A 20,834-nucleotide genomic window follows, 5' to 3' on the forward strand; every position below is an offset into this window, starting at 1 on the left:
GTGGATATCGGGGTTGTGTTTGTAGTTCAGTGGTAGAGTGCTCAGCACCTCATAAAAATAAATAAATAAATAAAGGTATTATGTCCAACAACAACTAAAAAATAAATATTCAAGAAAATTAGTGGGGACTGGGGATGTGGCTCAAGCGGTAGCGCGCTCGCCTGGCATGCGTGCGGCCCGGGTTCGATTCTCAGCACCACATACAAACAAAGATGTTGTGTCTGCTGAAAACTAAAATAAATAAATAAATAAATAAATATTAAAAAAAAATTAGTGGATATTGCCAATTTCTGAAAGTAATTCTAATCTAAATTACTCTTTTTTTAAAAATTTTTTTTCTAGTTGTAGTAGGACACAATACCCTCACCTTATCTATTTATTCCCATGTGGCACCAAGGATCGAACCCAGGGCCTTGCACGTGCCAAGTGAATGCTCTACCGCTGAGCCACAACCCCAGCCCAAATCTAAATTACTCTTAATATTTCGTCTGGGGGTTGGGGTTGTAGCTCAGTGGCAGAGCAGTTGCCTTGCACATGTGAGGCACCGGATTCGATCCTCAGCACCACATAAAAATAAACAAAATAAAGATATTGTGTCCATGTATAACTAAAAAACATTTTTTAAAAAAATATTGCTTCTGTCATGCCAACTGATAATAAATCTCAGTGGAAAAGGATCTAAAAGGGGTTTCCTCTTTTTTAGATGGTTCAAAACAGTGTTTATGATACACACACACACACACACACACACACACACACACACACACCAGGGATTGGACCCAGGGGCACTTGGCCACTGAGCCACATTCCCAGCTCTATTTTGTAATATTTAGAGACAGGGTCTCACTGAGTTGTTTGGCACCTTGCTTTTTGCTGAGGCTGGCTTTGATTTCAAAAATCCTCCTGCCTCAGCCTCCCAAGCCGATAGGATTACAGACATGTGCCACCACCATGCCTAGCTGTTTGTAATAATTAGCAGCTTCGTTATGTTAAATGTGGAAACCGAATAAACCAACATAATTACATTGGAGAAAAAGAAAAGTTTTATATGTTTTAAATGCTAAGTTTGGTAAAACCACTTTGATATTTTTTTCTGAAAGTAGGCTCACTTTATTTATTCGTTTATTGCAGTACTAGGAATTGAACCCGGGGGTATTCTACCAGTAAGCTACATTCCTAGCCTGTTTTTAAAATTCCTTCCTTCCTTCCTTCCTTCCTGTAAGCTGCATCCCTAGCCTGTTTTTTTAATTAATTCATTCATTCCTCCCTTCCTTCCTTCATTCCCTCCCTCCCTCCTTCCTTCCTTCCTATTTGGTGCTGAGGATCAAACCCAGTGCCACGCGAGTGCTAGGCGAGTGCTCTACCACTAAGCCACAACCCCAGCCTCCCTATCTTGTTTTTATCCCTTCAAATTTTGAGATAGGGTCTTGCTAAATTGCAGAAGCTGGCCTCAAAGTTGTAATCATCCTGCTTCAGTCTTCTCAATCATTAAGATTATAGGCATGTGGTACAGCATCCAGCAAGAATTCTTTTTCAACAGAACCTTTTAATTATTTTTTAAAAATATTAAAAAATGACTACTCACATCAGTAGCAATACAAAGTTATACATTTTATCTTTTTTTAAAGTAACTTTATTTTTTAAAAATTTATTTTCTAGTTTTTTTTTAAGGTGGACACAATATCTTCAATTTTTATTTTTATGTGGTGCTGAGGATTGAACCCAGTGCTTCATTCATGCTAGGCAAGCACTCTACCACTGAGCCACAACCCCAGCCCACATTTTATCTTTTTATAAAATATTTTTTAAGATGTTGATGGACCATTATTTTATTCATTTATTTATAAGTGGTGCTGAGAATTGAACCCAGTGCTTCACACATGCTAGGCAAGCGCTCTACCACTGAGCTACAACCCCAGTCCAAGGTTATACATTTTAACCAGATTTTCTCAGGCCTTTTTTGGATACCTTTAGTAGTTAATTTTTCTGTTTAACCCTCCTGTAAATACCCATCACATAACAGACAGACCCATGGGGAATATAGCTGAGGGCACCTCTCCCTCTGGCCCATGTATTCATTTTTTAAAAATTCTTATTTGTTATATCCATGTATTCATTTTCACAGGCAGCAGAATTCTTATTTGGGCCCTGTGGCACATACCTGTGATTTCAATAATTCGGGAGGCTGAGGCAGGAGGATTACAAGTTGGAGGCCAACCTTAGCAATACAGTGAAATCCTTCAATTTAACAAAACTTGTCTCAAAATAAAAAATAAAAAGGGCTGGGGATGTAGCTCAGTGGTTAAGCATACCTGGGTTTAATCCCTGCTACCAAATAAGCAAACAAATAAAATAAAGTAGAATAGAATAAAAAGGGCTGGGGATATAGTTTAGTGTTAAAGTGCCCCTGGATTCTATCACCAGTGCCAAACAAACAAACGAACAAATAAATGCAATGAAATTCAACTAAATGAATCTGGTAATTAAAATGTGCAAAGTAATAAAAAATCCAAAGATGAGGACATGGTGGTTTGTTCATGCATTCATTTAATAAATGTTTATGAAGTGCTTACTACATGACAAATGATACTGAAGGAGCAAGAGGTACAACACTCAATCAACTTCATGGAGCTTACACTCTAGTGGAAGGAGACCAACACTAAACTATAAAAAATAAATCAATTATGATACATTAGAAGTGAAAAGCAGTAAGTAGGAAACAAACCTGGAAAACAGTGGCAAGGAAGATGCAGTTTTAAATAGGATAGTCAGAGAAGATCTCTCAGAAAAGGTGATTTAAGAAATTTGATCAAGGGTTAGGGATGTAGCTCAGTGATAGCACTTGCCTAGCATGCATAATATGGCCCTGGTTTTGAGCCCAGCAGAAAGAAAAGGGGGGAGGTGAGAAGAGAGAAAGGAAAAGAAAAGAAAGAAATCTGATCAAAAATTTCAAGAGGGGCTGGGGATGTGGCTCAAGCGGTAGCACGCTTGCCTAGCATGCATGCGGCCTGGGTTCAATCCTCAGCACCACATACAAAAACAAAGATGTTGTGTCCGCCAAAAACTAAAAAATAAATATTAAAAAGTTCTCTCTCTCTCTCTCAAAAAAAAAAAAAAATTCAAGAAGGTAAAGAAGTAAATCATGCTGAAAGCCTAGGTGAAGAAAGTTCCAGCAAGATTTCCCTCAAGGGATCAATAACCTAAAGTGGGGGTGGGGGTGTGCAGTAGGCAAAAAAGAAAAGAGGAAAGAGAGGGTGATGATGGATGAAACATACAATGTGGTTGTAAAAGAGAGATCAGAAAACAGAGAAGATGAAAAGTGCTATAGAGAGAAACAGAATATAAAAACTAATAATTATAGTCTTCTATGACATCAAAATGGCACACACAGCATTAATAAATCTTTTAATCTTCATAAGCCAATTTGTTCATCTTTTCTAAAAATTCTGGTAATAATATCTATTTTATCATGAGTGACATGAGAGAAAAGCAATTATGAGACAAATTGCTTAGACTGAAGTTACATTGCTTAGTAAATGTCAAAAGACAATGAATGGGGCTGGGGATGTGGCTCAAGCGGTAGGGCGCTCGCCTGGCATGCGTGCGGCCCGGGTTCGATCCTCAGCACCACATACCAACAAAGATGTTGTGTCCGCCGAGAACTAAAAAATAAATATTAAAAATTCTCTCTCTCTCTCTCTCTCTCTCTCTCTCTCTCTCTCTCTCTCTCTCTCTCCTCTCTCTTAAAAAAAAAAAAAAGACAATGAATGTCAAAATGACACTCAATGAAACAAAATATCTTGTCTGAGTTCTCAGAACAATCATGAGCAAAGTTTTGGTGCAATCTCAGAATTAAAACAAGAGTTTTTTTTTTTTTTTTTTTTTTTTTTTAAGAGAGGCAGAGAGAGAGAGAGAGAGAGAGAATTTTAATATTTATTTTTTAGTTATCGGCGGACACAACATCTTTGTTTGTATGCGGTGCTGAGGATCGAACCCGGGCCGCACGCATGCTAGGCGAGCGCACTACCGCTTGAGCCACATCCCTAGCCCAGGTTTTTGGTTTTAAATAAATAAATTTATTTTTGTACTAGTTATTGAACCCAGGGCACTTATCCACTAAGCTATAACCTCAGGCCCTTTTAATTTTAAATTTTAAGTCAGGGTCTCACTAAATTGCTGAGGCTGGCCTTGAACCTGTGATCCTCCTGCCTCAGTCTTCTGCATTGCTGGGATTATAGACCTGTGCCACTGCATCCAGATGAAATTACTTTTCTTGAAATGCTGGGTATTTTTGGCACCAGGGATTGAACCCAGGGGTGCTTAACCTATGAATCACATTCCTAGCCTTTTTATTTTGAAACAGTGTATTGCTAAATTGTCGAGGCTCTCTTTGAGCTTGTGATTCCTTTGTCTTAGCTTCCCAAGTCACTGGGATTATAGGTATGTACCACAACATCCAGTGAAATGTTGGTTCTGAAGTGGCATATTCTTGTTTCAGAAAAATAAGAAATTGTTTAGTTATTTACAACTGTAATGGTTACCTCACCATAACTATCATTTTCCCCCTTGGTTCTAGAGATTGAACCCAGGGCAAGTGCTCTGCCACTGAGCCACACCTCTAGCCCCAACTACTAATCTTAAAACTCACATCCCTACTACTGCAATTGAAACAATAAAACCTCACTAATAACCCATTAGACATAAAATATTTCTTATATAGTCTAGAAGGAAAGAAGGGATGAAAGAAAGGGGGTTCCATGCTGGATGTGGTGACACATGCCTGTAATGCCAGCACTTGGGAGGCTGAGGTAGGAGGATGGCAAGCCTGAGCAGTTGTGAGACTATCTCAAAAAAAAATTTAAAAATCTAGCGATATAGCTCAATGATAAAGTGTGTTCAATTCCAGTACAAGGCAGGGGTGGGGGAAAGGGAGAGGAGGAGGAAGAAGAGAAGAGAGATGGTTCCAGGAAGCTTAGTGGGGGTGGTGGGAAGCCACCAGCATTTGTTAACATTTTCATATAAAATGTAGGCAAGTTATTTATTTATTTATTTAGTTACTGGGGATTGAACTGAGGGGTATTTAACCACTGAACCCACATCCTCAGCCCTTTTTAACATTTTATTTAGAGACAGGGTCTCACTGAATTGCTAAGTGCCTTGCTAATCTGCTGAGGCTGGCTTTGAACTCACAATCCTCCTGCCTTAGCCTCCAGAGTTGCTGACCTTAAATTTAAATCCTCCTGAGTAGAGGGATTACAGATATGTAGTTTTGTCTTTGGATGAACGCCATGCAGTGTACTGACACAACTATAACAGCTATGGTGTCACTAGGTGATAAAATCTTATGAGACAATTGTTGTATGTTCTGTTTACTGTAGATGAAAATGTCATTATGTGGCACACACCAGTACTACGCTTGTTTGGCATGTGTGTGTTAGGGAATGAACCCAGGGTTTCACACATATTAAGCATATATTCTACCTATACTCCCAGATTAATATCCCTATTTTTGAGAGAAGCACTGCATTAATAATGATCATGCCCATTTTCAGAGCTCTCTACACTTTAGTTTAAAATCAGGACAGCCATATTTTTACATAAAAGATCCAACTCAGGAAATATGGAAAGGAGACTCAGAAATCTCTTGACATATCCAGCAAGAAAGAGCTGTACATCTACCATGACAAACCAGACACCTCGGCTAATTAGAAATGCAACACCTTTGTAATGGAAAATGAGCATTAATAGTTATTCTGCTGTCCATGTTTTTTCCATTAAACTCTGGTCTAGGACCAGGTCACCTGTGAGTATTCTGTAGTTATAAGAGAGAGTAGGTTTGTATTTAATATGCTACCAATTTTCAAACCCATGAGCAAAAACATAGAAGCAGAAATAATCTACTGGTCCAAGTTTCAATGAAAGAGAACTTTCATCATTAAAACAAATACACTGCTTCTATTTTGACTTAATCATTGAGAGTTAAGGAGTATGGCTAAAATATAAACAATTTTTAACTTCCACCTTTTTTTTTTTTTTTTAAACAGTGCTGGGGATTGACCCAGAACTTCACATGTGCTAGGCAAGTGCTCTACCACTGAGCTACACCCCCAGCCTTCTGCAATCTTTCTTTTTCTTTTTTCTTTTTTTTTTTTTTAAAGAGAGAGTGAGAGGAGAGAGAGAGAGAGAATTTTTTTTTAATATTTATTTTTCAGTTCTCGGCGGACACAACATCTTTGTTGGTATGTGGTGCTGAGGATCGAACCCGGGCCGCACGCATGCCAGGCGGGCGCGCTACCGCTTGAGCCACATCCCCAGCCCCCTGCAATCTTTCTTGTGTGGAATAACTAGCTCAAGATTTTCTAGAATTTTTTTTCTTTTCCTATATTTTGTTACAAAAAAAAAGTAAACAGAATAAAAAAATTTAGGAGGTCTGATTTAAATGTTTTCACTGAGTCTATTTATTTATTTACTTAGTATTTATTTATTTATTTATTTTTATGCAGTCCTGAGGATCAAACCCAGAGACTCACAGGTGCTAGGTGAGCACTCTACCTCTGAGCCACAACCCCAGCCCCGAATTAATTTTTTAAGTAAGCAAGTCTAGCCAAAATTGATAAGATTACAGAAATGCACACATAAAAACAAATTAACTTGGAAAAGTGCACAATTAGCAGATAAATTTCCTAGTAACTAAACTACTCATTTAAGCAGCTTGCATTAGATCTTTCTAGTTCAGTTACTTAATACTATAGGAATGGGTTAAAGAATTAAAAGAACCAGAAAAGGAAAGATTCAAGTCTGAGAGTGGGGTGGCAAGTGAAAAGTTCAGAATAAAGTGAGAGCTTCCTGAGAAAGCAAATAAAAAGGAAGCATGGAGAATTCCACTGTAAATCTTGCTAAGTGTGCTGAAAAACAACAATTACTGAACATTCTAAGTGCTACCTTTTCTTGCTGAACAAAATGCAAGAAAGTGACCTTTGATACCAAACCTAACTGAACTAATAGTTGAAATATTCTGCAAAAGAATCCATCAAGAGACCACTTAAAATTGCTTAATCTTGATGGTACTTTGTGGTAAAATCAGGAGCCAGCTTGGAAAGAGTTAGCAGGCTGTCTTTTCAAAAACTAAGCGTTATTGGGTGTGGCTGTTTGATTCTGAAAGGAGAAACTACAGTAAACCTTGGTAACTGTGACAACAGCTTAATGATAAAGCAATGTGTTTAACATGTCTCTAATGTTCATTTTGATAAAATTCATCAGTTTAACTCTATGCAAACAAGCAGAGATCCTGAAAGCAGGAAGCTTTTCTGTGGAACTCCTGACCAAACACAAACCATAGCAGTTACTACAAAGCTTAATGCAAACCCTCTAGAGTCCACGTTGACAAATTCTTTAACAAGCCCTGTGGTTACAGGGAAGCTGGTTTCACTCTGACTCACTCCTGCTCAAACAGTTTACTGGAAATGAAGGGGAGGGGGAATTTTCAGAGAAGTCATGTGATGGCCAGACAAACCACAATCAGCGAAGGTTCAACAGAGTCAAAAACAGGTCCCAGCAACAACTGACACTTAAGAGTGTTCAAATGGCAGTAAAGCATATGAAAATGAGTCCCCTTTGGTTTCAGATCACCCATACCATGAGCTCTTTGATAAATCTGTGTACGTAAAGGAACAGATATTTCAGAGGGGGGAAAAATCCAGCAAGCATTAACATGGTATAAGCAACTGCAAACACTTCATAAGAAAATATGCTTTAAAAAAATAACAAATGAAATACTAAAGCATTTGATAGAGTATATAAATAATCATTATCAAATGCTCTAAACTCAAATGGTCAATACACATTTTATTTTTATCAAAAGATTTAATATCTAAATATCTAGATAAAAAGGAGCTAAGAACCCCCATGATTGATTAATTTCTTCTGGTATTATAAATAAGATAAGGTAAATAACTTGAAATTTTTGAATAGGATAAGGATCCTATTAATTTTTTTTTAACTTAAATTTAATACAAACTAGTTGGGGAAAAATTTAAACCTAATCTGGGGATTTACTCTCAATATACAGATTAAGTGGCAAATATTAATTAAATACTATCCTAAACAGAACCTAAAAATGCTCATTTAAAATAAGATTAATTAACAGGTGGTGCATGCCTGTAATTCTAGCGGTTTGGGAGGCTGAGGCAGGAGGATCCTGAGTTCAAAGTCAGCCTCAGCAACAGTGAGGCTCTAAGCAACTCAGAGAGACCCTGTCTCTAAATAAAATACAAAATAGGGTTGGGGATGTGGCTCAGTGGCTGAGTGCCCCTGAATTCAATACCTGGTACCCAAAGAAACGAAAAAAAAAAAGATTAATCCCAGAAACTACAAAATGGCCTTTGAGGAAATGCTCATCCTAAAATAGTTTATAGACTCATGCCTAATACTCAATAGAAAGGTAAGCTAACCAAAATGAAAATGGAGAAGAAGCAGAATTCTTCTAAAGGGTAAAGTTTGAAGAGTTTTAAATTTCTGATTTTAACTTCTAATTCTGATAGGAATAATAATAAGAAACAGTAAATTTCACACAGCAACCTAACACTATGAGAAAACAATAGAAGTAGCAAGTAATTTGTACAGATGGCATTTGGCAGTCAGATAACAATCTTATTCAAAAACACTTTCCCAATTAAGTATGTACAACATTCCTGCTCTATTGTGTTAGCTTTAAATTTAAAAATTCCACAACCACCCTCAGATTCCCATTCCATCAGTAATATTGGCTGCACTAATCTTTTAAATAAGTTACTGTATTTTTCAAACTCCTAATGTGTCTTTAATTTTTCCTTTTTCCCTATGCAGTTCACAGAAAAAACAAATTTACCACAAGAATCTTCATTTGTTTTCTCTCTCTCTCTCTCTCTCTTTTTTTTTTTGGTGATGCTAGTGATTAAACCCAGGGTCTGGTGCATACTTACATATTCTACCACTGAGCTATACCCTACATCTGCACTTTTTCCTGAAGTATGATATTTTATAGGAGTTTGTTTTACTTACTTGATGTGAATTAAAATTTGCAAGTCATTTAACTTGATGTCTTTTTTTTGAGTGGGGTGGTTTCATGGGGATTGAACCCAGGGGCCTTGCTATCCTGAACTATATCCCTCTTTTGAAAAGACAGAGTCTCAGTAAATTGCTCAGGGCCTCCCTAAATTGCTGGGGTTGGTCTCAAATTCATGATCCTCTTGCCTCGGCCTCCTAAGGAGCTGTGATTACATGCCTGTGTTGCCATCCACAGGATAAACAGAGGTGTTTTCAGAAATGTACTTTTGTTACTTTATATAGGAAAAGATTGGGGAGAAAATTAGTAAAGAGTAGAACAATTAGGAAATCACTATAAATGTTCAAATAAGGGCTGACAAAGGTTTGAACTAGTAGCACAGAAGAAAAGGAGAGGGTGACGATATGAAGACACCATAGAGGCAGAATCAATAGGCCGTGAAAAATGTCCAGATATAGGAGGCAAGCAGAGAAATCACATGACTTGAATTTTATTTATTTATTCTGGTGTAGAGGATTAAAACTAAAGACAACTCAAATTTTAACTGGAAGTAATAGTGAGGATGGTGAGACCATTAACAGAATTTAGGAACAAAGGAGAAAAAGGTCACAAAGAGAACATATATCCACAAAGCACATAGATATCTATCTAGACCTAAATGATACTGGAATTGCTCAAGGACATAGGAAGCTACATTTATTAATGCCTACCTCCCACAGACATCTAGTGAAAACATGATACAAAGCCAAGAGCAAAAGGAAGTCAGTTTAGTGGAAAAATACTGCAACATCTCAATAAAGTACACATGAAAATAAATCAGGTAGCATAAAGAATCAGAATACAAATGAATGCTTTAGTCATTATTTAATTTTTCTCTCTCAAAGCATCTATAGTATAAAATTCAACCATTAGTAAAAGTAGAATTTAAGCAAAAAATAGCCTTAAAATTGTTACTTAATAACACTTTCTTATAAAATCACATGCACCCTTTAACCTACTTAGAGAACACATGGCAAAGAAATCAGGGCCAAGTTTTTTGTTTGTTTGTTTCCTCCTTTCCCTGCTGATAACCTTATGCTACTAAAGAGATTTACCTTAAAGTAATAACACTTTTTTCTACCTTATTCTTAGGCAATCTTTAAATAACCACTCATACTCATTTTACTTAATTTACTGTTTTTAGTTAGTTGAACCAATTCATCCATATTTTATTGCTCCTATTAAATTGGAAGTTTTACAAAAGAGAGTCTGGCACAGTGGACAAGGGACTGAATCTTTAAGTTTATGATGTTGGAATGAAGAAAAAATTAAAACATTTTTATCTAAAAAGTAAAATTGAATAAAACACACAAAATAAATGACATGGAAAACACACTGGGAATTAGAAAAAACTAATGGCAGAATGTGACAAAGGGCATCTCCTTAGTTATATTAATCAGTAAGAAAAAAATATACTAAATATAAATCATGGATACATGAACAAATAAAATGAAATTTTTACTTTCTCCTTTTTGTTCATGTTAGTCAAGAATTTTATTGTAATAAATATACTTTGTAATGAAAAGTTTAAAATATTTGATGATATGGAAAAATGTTCTTGTAGTATGTTACTGAGGGTTGAATCCAGGGGCACTTAACCACTGAGAGCCATGCCCAACCCTTTTCATACTTTTTAAATTTTTAATTAACTTACTAAATTGCTTAGCCTTTCCTCAAATTTGCGATCCTTTTGCTTTCACCTCCTGAGTTACTGGGACTAACACCATATCTGACCACAGTATGTTTTTATATTCAAACCAAGTGACAAAACATAAATAGAACATGATTTTACTTGTATGGATATAAATATCCATAGAAAAAGACTAAAAGGCAACTACCCCAATATTTTACACTGAGCTCTGTACCTTCCTAATGAGAATTGAATATATAAATAAATCTCTTGGGCTGGGGATGTGGCTCAAGTGGTAGCGTGCTTGCCTGGCATGCGTGCGGTCCAGGTTCAGTCCTCAGCACCACATACAAACAAAGATGTTGTGTCCGCCAAAAACTGAAAAATAAATATTAAAAAAAAATCTCTCTCTCTCTTAAAAAAAAAAAAAAAGAAGAAGCAAAGATTTATTTAAAAATAAATAAATAAATCTCTTAAATTTTTATGCATAGTAAAAACCTTAGAAACAAAAACATGAATGTATAACAGCAGTGAATACAATGGAGATATAATGTATCTTACTTGGATATAGTAAATAATCCACAGTGTTAGAAAAGAATAAACAAAAAGAAAACAGTTTTCTTTGACAACCACCCCAAGGAACTCTTCACTGAATAATGAATTAAAACTGTAGTACTCTCAGATAACTCTTTCCCACCCTTTCCACTACAAAGCATAAAAAGAAATAAATAAAAATTAAAATCCCACATAAGGGCTGAAGTTGTGGCTCAGTGGTAGAGCGCTTGCCTAGCATATGCAAGGCGCTAGGTTCGATCTTCAGCATCACATAAAAATAAATAAATAAAATGAGGTCCCCCCCCATACAAAAAAATCCCACCTGCACCTTTGTCTAAAGCTGGAAGAAAGAATATAGGAAAAATTATACTAACATGCACTGAAATTTACAATAAGTCACAAAATTGATGGAATCTGGTTGAAAGAAGCATGAATAGAAAAAAAAAGTCAAATCAAATCAAATATAGAAGAAACAAATTTCAACTAATTCTGCATTTTTTATTGCATTAACCAGGATGAAAATATTGCTAAACTGCAGTATGGTGCATTGTACTGATCTGAAAAGTCAGAAAACTGGGTTGGTTTTAACTCTGAAATTGACTACCAGTGTTCCCTGAGTGTTACCTTATTCAAATTAGGGAAAACCCTACACTGGTGTGTACCAGTAATTCCAGCTTCTAGGGAGGCTAAGGTGAGAGCGATCACTGGAGTGTACAGCCTGAGTGGTACAATGAGACCCTGTCTCAACTTAAAAAAAAAAAAAAAAAAAAATCAGAGAGAGAAAAAAAAAAAAAAACAGGGATAATACCTTTTACTTCACATTTGTTTTAAGTTAATTCATTTAAATGTTTTTTGTTTTGTTTTGTTTTTTTCCTGATACTGAGTATTGAACCCAGGGATGCTTTACCACTGAATTATATCCCCAGTCCTTTTTAGTTTTTATTTTGAGACAATGTCTTGCTAATAAGTTGCTTAGTGCCTTGTTAAGTTGCTGAGATTGGTCTCAAACTTGTGAACTTGTGATCCTCCTGTCTCAGTCTCCCAAGTTGCTGGGATTACAGGTGTTCACAAGCATGTCTGGCTTCTTTTCTTTTTTTATCCTACTGTTTTATTTAATTATTTCTAGTTTGTCTATTAGTTGAGACTATACATAATTGCACTTTGGGGTAAAAATTTTAAAGAAAATGTTTGTAAACAAGTATATGATTTCTGATTTTAAGGATAAAACAATGTGTATATCATACTTACTGGATTTTTTTTTTTTTGAATGGAGATTAAACCCAGGGACACTTTACCACTGAGTATATCCCTATCCCTTTTTTATTTTGAGACAGGGTCTCACTAAGTTACTTAGAGCCTTGATGTGTTGCTGAGGCTAGCTCTGAATTTATGATCCTCTTGCCTCAATCTTCCAAGGCATTGGGATTACAGGTTTGCACCACTATGCCTAGTTGTTTTTCAGGATAAGTAATATGAAATTAGGGAATAAAATGTATAGTTTATCTTAAAATAGTGGTTATAATTATTGGCCTTATAGAATAAAAACAGCTAACATTCATAACCATTAGAAGTACTATGTGAAGTCTACTTTCTATGACTCAAAACAGATGAATTTGAATTACAGAAGATTCAGTCAAAAAGTAAAAATAATCAGAACCATAAAAGAGGAATTAGAGAAAAAATTATTACTATAACATTGGATACATAAAAACTACGTGAAGAAATGGTCAAAATCTTAAAGAGTTCAAACTGTATGAATAAGACAAGTATGATTTACTTCATCAAATTCCAGAAGATCTGAGTTTTTAGATTTGAGCTTTTAGATGGCAATAAGCTTATGGGATACATTATTTATAATCCCTAAATAAAAAAAAAAAAACTGCAAAGAATGAAATGAGTCATCTAGTCTGATGTTCTAGCCAATGTAAGGAGTGCTATGGATGGGATCTTTGAAAGATATTACATAGAGACAAGGCACTCATTACACATCTGTGAGCAATATGAATGGGTGTTCTTATTTTAAACCACTAAATAGTAGGGTGATCTGTTACTTTGCAACAGATAACTGATAATAAGACATCCTTGTATCTTAAAAATAACACCAAAATGTAGAAAACAAAAATAAGAACTAAACTAAAAATATTAATAAACAAATATTATTAAAAGAGGACAGGGACAGATGGAAAAAAATACTACAGTGGAGGATACTGCAGAGAAGTCAAATAATACCCCCCCCCCAAAACGGCTCTTCAGCCGAACTACAGAAAGGGGGGGGGCAGGGCTGAAAACAAGGTTGTTGTATAAGGAGTAGACTCAGAGGTCTCAACTCTACTTAGCACATTCAGGCCACCTTTTCTGTCAGCCCCTTAGATGACATCAAATACTGTCTCTAGGCAAAGTGAACAAGAGGGTCTAGTCTCAGGATACATCTGTGCTTGAGTTTGTGTAGGTATCCAGAGACTGAACACAAAGTGGATTAAGTGAAAGTCTACACATAAATGGAAATCTCTAACCACTATTCACCAGCCTAGCATTAGAATGCCAGCAGCAAGGCTTATAGTCCCCAGGCAAGACACTGAAGAATATGTTTTTGGAGAACTTGAAAGGAGAGATCAAAATATACTGATAGAGTGTATGGAGGTTCTACATAAATAAGCCAGCCTGAGATCCCATTTTTAAGATAAGGGAGACCTAATACCTTCAAACTTGGTTTCCACATAATTTTCACTCAGTTTTTATGTGTTTTATTCTTATATGTAGATGGACAAGTATGTATCAACTCCAAACAGAATAAACAGAAAAGACAATGCCTGGAGCAATAGGAAACTTGAAGAAACTGAAAAACCTTCAAAAAGATGGGATAAAATTTCCTTGGAAATACATGCTATATGTAATAGCTGAACAATGTTTCAATATAAGACCTAGAAGATATACTTGAGGGGATCTTATAGAAAGTAAAACAAGCTGGCTTGTAATATCAGCTACTTAGGAGGCTGACCCAGAAGACCCCAAGTTCTTAGCAACTAGCAAGACCCTTCCTCAAAAGAAAATATTAAAAAAGGGCTGGGGAGGTAGCTCCGTGGTAGAGCACCACTAAGTTCAATCCCCAGTATAACAAGGGGGGAAAAAAAAGAAAGAAAGAAAAGGAAGGAAGAGAGATTGACCAAGATACATATTAGGAGCAGAGAGATTAAAAAAAAAAAAAAAGGTAAAAAGATGAGTATAGGAGGCAACACCAAAGTAACTAGAATTCCAGGAAGCAAAACTAAAGAAAAAATTTAAGAACATTTCCTAAAACTAAGGAATTCAACTTTTAGTTTTCTGAGCATCTATCAGAATAAATTTAAATAAGGCCTATAATGATAATGAATCTAAAATCTTTTACTGAGAAAATACCAAAACAAAAATAGACTGTCTCTAAAGAGGTCTGAGAAGGGCACAAACCCTCTCAATATCAATAGAAAAAGCTTGAAGACAAGTGAATAATGCATTCTAAATTTGAAGTTCATAAAATTATTTTCAATATGGAGTCCAAAATTCAGTTAATCATTTAAGAGTAAATGAAGAACACACTTGTTCAGCTATATGGTCTCACACTTTCTATTTATTTACCTTTTCTCAGGAAGCTACTGCAAAGTATGTTCAACCAAATGAGAGAGAAAATCAAGAAAAAAGGACCTTTAAACCCATAAAGGAGCAACTGTGAAGAAGGCCAAAAGAAAAGGAATGGAGCATGGAGGGCTGCAGTGTGATGATCCCACACACAAAATGTGTGAGAGAGAGTGTGTGTGTGTGTGTGTGTGTGTGTGTGTGTGTGTGTGTGTTTGTGTGTAAGTTTATAAGCTACTGAGTGGGAAGTGATATCAAGAAGTGTTTTTTCAGAACTGGTGTAAGTGAGAGAAGAAAAACCAGAAATTTAAAGAAATCCTGTAAATAAGTTGGGTGAAGTGGTGCATGCCTGTAATCCCAGCGGCTCAGGAGGCTGAGGCCAGTTCAGGACGATGGCCAGTTCAAAGCCAGCCTCAGCAAAAGCGAGGTGTTAAGCAACTCAGTGAAACCCTCTCTAAAATACAAAGTATGGCCAGAGATGTGGCTTGTGGCCTAGTACCCCTAAGTTCAATCCCCAGTACTCCCCACCTCCCCCCAAAAAGAAATCATGTAAATGAAAAACAACAATGACAAGAAAAACCATATTATCTCCCAAAGAACAAAGTCTACGTTACTTTTTAAGGTCATTCCTAAAGAATAATTTAACAGGGTTCTTAGGGATAATAACTTAACAATGCTCTTCGAAGAATAAAACAACTGTGTACTACTGAGATATATGTTGATACACAGATTGTAATCAGATTAAAAAAAAAATCTCAGCCTGCCAGGCATGGTGGTGCATGACTGTAATCCCAGCAATCTGGGAGGCTGAGGCAGGAGGATTCCAAGCTTGAGGGACCAATTTAGTGAGATCTTGTCTTAAAACAACAATAACAAAAAAGTGGACTGGAGATGTAGTACAGTACTAGTCTAGCATGCATGAGGCTCTGGGTTCAGTTCCCAACACACCACACACACACACACACACACACACACACACACTCAGAAATTCTGTATTTGGCTTAAAGCCTGGTCTACCTATTTTGTTCCGTACATACTCAGTCTGTTTCTCTGTCTCTCTTTCTCTGCATTACTGGGGATAAGACCTTGTACCTCACACATGGTAGTCAAGTGCTTGATGTCTGAAGTACACCTCCAGCTCCCTTATCATTTTTACTTTTCAGCTTTTCTGAATATTCTATCCCAAGTCATATTTTATTTTGTTTTTACTTTGGCAGTTTTCTTCCTTAGAGTAACTACTAACGATTTTACCTTAATGATAATCTCTTTAGAGATTAGAATAGTGTTCTATTTTTCCCCCACTGTTCTTACTTGTGCAGTCTCTGCATGTTCCAGCATCTCTTCAAATTCCTGATACTCTTCATCATCTGGTTCAGCACCTGAGAGGCGAGCTGCCCTTGCCATGAAATATGGAGGCAGTTCTCCGATTGCTGTGCCAATACCCTAGATGAAAAACCAAAATACTTATAGTAAGGTTTTGTTTTTAACACAGTGATGGTTAACAGATCAAATTTACACTTTTCTGTATTACCAAAAGCATTTGGAGATGCAACGTATTGGGGGAAGCAAAGGATAAGAATTTGAATCCTGGGCTGGGGATGTGGCTCAAGCGGTAGTGCGCTCGCCTGGCATGCGTGCGGCCCGGGTTCGATCCTCAGCACCACATACCAAAGATGCTGTGTCCGCAGAGAACTAAAAAATAAATATTAAAAATTCTCTCTCTCTCTCTCAAAAAAAAAAAAAAAAGAATTTGAATCCTGCCCAATTTTGACTACATGAAACTCTCAGACAATTCCTGGCACAGTATAGACAGGAATTTAGCATCTCTCTTTAGGTTCTGTTATTTTTCTCAGTCTTTCCCCCACTTTTGAAATATCCAAATGATCTCGTAGTAGAATTCACTAGCAGAGCTGTCACATTAATATTCTCTATGAAATCTGGCATTTTAGATGTTACTTTAAAAACAATACAAGTTTGTATGTGTGTGTGTGTGTGTGTGTGTTGAGTTAAAACTTCAGTGGTCAGGACGCTCCTTGAAAACTCAACTAGGATAGAAAGACTTTCACTAAAGAAAAATGTTAAATTTTCTCACAACATTGAGTGACTCATGTTTCAGTTATTTCATAGACATTTGTTTTCAAAGAGAATTTTTTTTCCTAATTAATTTAGGGCATAAGGACAAAAACAAAGTTTAATGAACCAGGAATTTGGTTTAAATATAAAGGCTTAAATATAGGATAGGTCAAAATCCAACAGGCGCATAGTCTCTAGGGAAGTTCTCAACTTTGAGCCAGACTGACATCATTCTCTTCTACTCCGAGACACAGTGAATGAAAAAACTTTGCTAGTTCTTGCAAGCAATTTTAACTCTTTCAGTTTGCAGTGCCCTGTGGCTCTGCCTCCAAAGGCCCTAAAATCAATCCTTAAGGGATGTTATCAAATTCAAACATTATGTGTTCGCAATGTGTAGAATAAACAGTCACCAAAAGTACTTTTTTAACATTAGAAACAGTTCTGGAAGATGCTAGAGAACCAACTTACTTTAAAAATTGTTAAATAAGAGGAATGAATCAATTATCCTTTCTTTCCTATATGAACTAAATCTTGGATAATCAAACTAGTGATGAGGAAAAGTCTCTTTATAAAAGTATTTTAAGGTGGACACAGTGCTGCTTGCCTGTAGTTCCTGCTACTTGGAAGACTGAAGTGGGAGGATTCTTTGAGTCCAGGAGTTTGAGGTCAGCCTGCATGGCATAGCAAGACTCTATCTGCTGCCTCCCCCACCCCCCGAAAAAATACAAAACCAAAAACACCCCCCAAAACAAAAATAGCATTCTAGCTAATAACAAAAGAAAAAAATGATGTAATCGGAATACCACTATTTTGTAACATATAAAGCAATAGACTTATATAATAGATTATCACAAAAAAGACATTATTGCACCTTGTGACATAAATACATAAAGGCTAAGAAATGTATTCCTGTCAAAAACAATTAACAAAGCTTCAAGCCTCTATGACTCACAGGAAACACAGGGAACAGAGGAACATGTTTAAACTACATCAACTAGAAAATAATCAAGAAAATTCTGACTGAGAAATGATTCAACAGACCAGTGTCATCAGTACATATACTTGAAAAGAACAATAAACAAATATAACCAGGAAATTTAGAACACTTAACTAGATAACACATTTTAAGACACTACTACTAACTACTTCTAATAGTGATTGTGTTTTTTAAGCACTAAGTCTAATATATTCACATACATAATGTAATATGACATGTAGGATTTGCTTCAAGATAATTGAGAAGTGAGGACAGAGAGATAAAATAATATTAGCTATAAGTTAATATTAGTTGAAGTGGCGTGAAAGTACATTAAATTCATTTATAATTATATGCATGTTTGGGGAAGTTTCCCATAATAAAAAGTAGGAAGAAAAGTACATTACAATATTTTATTTACAACATGAACTCTTCTTAAGTTCAAATGTAAAGTTTAAATGTGAAGTCAAATGTTCAACATTTCTGAAAGCAATCATGTGATTCAAACTCATGACAAAGTTCCTTAAAGTCAAGAAGGAAGTAATGTAATTGGTTAAAATGAAATCAAGAGCTATATACTCTTACTGGACCATAGTTATGGTTATATCCTAATTTAATTCTGTTCATGCTTCTCCATGTTAACAAGAAAACAAGAATGGTGACCATGTAGATATTATATTTTTATGTGTATAAGGGAACACAATCATCCAGGCAGGTTTCCAAAAACACACTACATACTACACCCAGAAATTTAGTCAGTTATTGCAAATCAAACACTGAAGTTTCATGATTTCAGAATTCTTACAAAACAAATTCATAATTCTTTATAAATATTCAAATATAGGAGTCTGGGACTGCTCAGTGGTGGAGTGCTGGGTTCTAACCCCAGCACAATGGAAAAAAAAATCAAATACTGAATATTCTGGATTTGATCCCCAGGACTAGAGAGGTGTAGGGGGAAAAAAAGAGAGAGAAAGGAAAAACTAAATATAGAATATTTGTATAAAACACAAATATAAATCTATATTTGTTTACATACAGAACAAAAATCACAGGACACTAAAATTTGTTAATCTATGTTTAATTAAGGGGAGAAATGAATTTCTTAATTCAAGAACCTCTCTTAAAAAGCCTCTCCTGGGGCTGGGGATGTGGCTCAAGCGGTAGCGTGCTCGCCTGGCATGCGTGCGGCCCGGGTTCGATCCTCAGCACCACATACAAACAAAGATGTTGTGTCCGCCAAGAACTAAAAAATAAATATTAAAAATTCTCTCTCTCTCTCTCTCTCTCTCTCCTCTCTCACTCTCTCTTTAAAAAAAAAAAAAAAAAAAAAAAGCCTCTCCTACTGAACAAGGCCCTAGGTTCAATCCCTAGCACCACAAAAAAAAAAAAAAAAAAAAAAAAAAAAAAAAAAAGAACGAACCTCTCCTACATACCATTTTATTACCCTAGATCTGATTATGGAACTAGAAAAGAGTTAATATGCATAAAACATATAAACCAAGTAATAAACACAGCATCTCCATGGAATGCTAATTTATTCAAAGATGTGGGGAATGAGAAAATTTGAAGTTTTTATACTTCTTTTGGTATCAGGGATTAAACCCAGGAATGCTTAACCCCTGAGTCACATCCACAGCCCTTTATTTTCATTTATTTAATTTTGGTACCAGGAATTGAACTAAGGGGCACTTGGCCACTGAACCACATCTCCCCAGACAGGGTCTTACTGAGTTGCTTAGTGTCTTGCTTTTTGTTGAGACGGGCTTTGAACTTGCAATCCTCCTGCCTCAGACTTTCTGAGTTGCTGGGATTACAGGTGTGCACTACCGTGCCTGGCAGTTCTTGTGCTTTTATACTGGGAAATGATGTTTCATGGTGAAAAATCATGGTGAGAACAGAACTTCTCAGAAACTACAGTTTTGTATTATCTGTATGTTCATATTCTATTATTATCATTTTTCTTTTAAATCTTAAGTATAAACATGAATTACAGATTAAATAGGCAAAGGTTTGGAAGGTAACCTTAAAACAACCAAGAAACTCAAGGCTTTTACTTTACAGTAGTGCTTTTTTGTTGTTGTTGTTCTAGGGATTGAATCCAGGAGTGCTAAATCACTGAGCTACATCTCCAGAGCCCTTTTTACTTTGAGACAGGGTTTAAAAGCAACTTTGAAAAGCATTGCTAATAAAATTACAAAAAACAAAACAAAACAAACAAAAAAACAAATGAAATTTGTGCTGGGTGTAGTATGTACACCTGTAATTCCAGCTCCTGGAGAGGCTGAGGCAGGAGGTGAATTCAAGGACAATCTGGGCAACTTGGCCAGACCCTGACTCAAGGTAAAGGGCTGGAATATAGCTCAGTGATACTGTGCTTGCCTGGCACATGCGAAACTCTGGATTAGATCCCTAGTACCTCAAAATAAAACAAAACAAAACAAGAGAGGAAAAAAAGATGGGGGGTGGGAAGAAACACTGCTTGCAACTTCCACTGAGGTCAGTTTTCCAATAAGAAATCAATGAAATGAAAATGGAATGAAATCCCAAAAATGCTGTAACATTGATGAAACTTGAAAATATTATAAGAGTAATAAGTCAGATACAAAATGATAAATATTATATGATTTCTCTTATATGAGCTATACAGAAAAGGCAAATTCATAGAGGCAGAATGTAGAACAGAAGTTACCAAGGTCTGGAAAGAAGAGGGAATGAGGAGTTATTGTTTAATGGGTACAGAGTTTTTGTTTCAGATGAAAAAACAAAAAAAAAAAAACCAGTTCTGAAGGGTCTCCATGTAGATCCATGGTAGAGTGGCTGCCTAGAGTGCATGAGATTCTGGGTTTGACTCCCAGCACTATTCATGTGCAAAAATAGTTTTGCAAATGGATATTGGTGATGGTTAT

General features: G+C 36.1%; 1 protein-coding gene across 1 annotated transcript in view; it reads right to left on the minus strand.

Moving 5' to 3' along the window:
- Vmp1 (vacuole membrane protein 1) overlaps window positions 1-20,834 on the minus strand; it is a 115,885-nt gene that overhangs the window by 42,260 nt on the left and 52,791 nt on the right. Inside the window, exon 7 of the mRNA XM_077801351.1 lies at window positions 16,188-16,319. Within this exon, the coding sequence (XP_077657477.1) occupies window positions 16,188-16,319 (132 nt within the window). The remainder of the gene's footprint in view (window positions 1-16,187; window positions 16,320-20,834) is intronic.

Source organism: Urocitellus parryii, chromosome 7 (assembly GCF_045843805.1).
Source record: "Urocitellus parryii isolate mUroPar1 chromosome 7, mUroPar1.hap1, whole genome shotgun sequence".
NCBI classification, from domain to species: domain Eukaryota; kingdom Metazoa; phylum Chordata; class Mammalia; order Rodentia; family Sciuridae; genus Urocitellus; species Urocitellus parryii.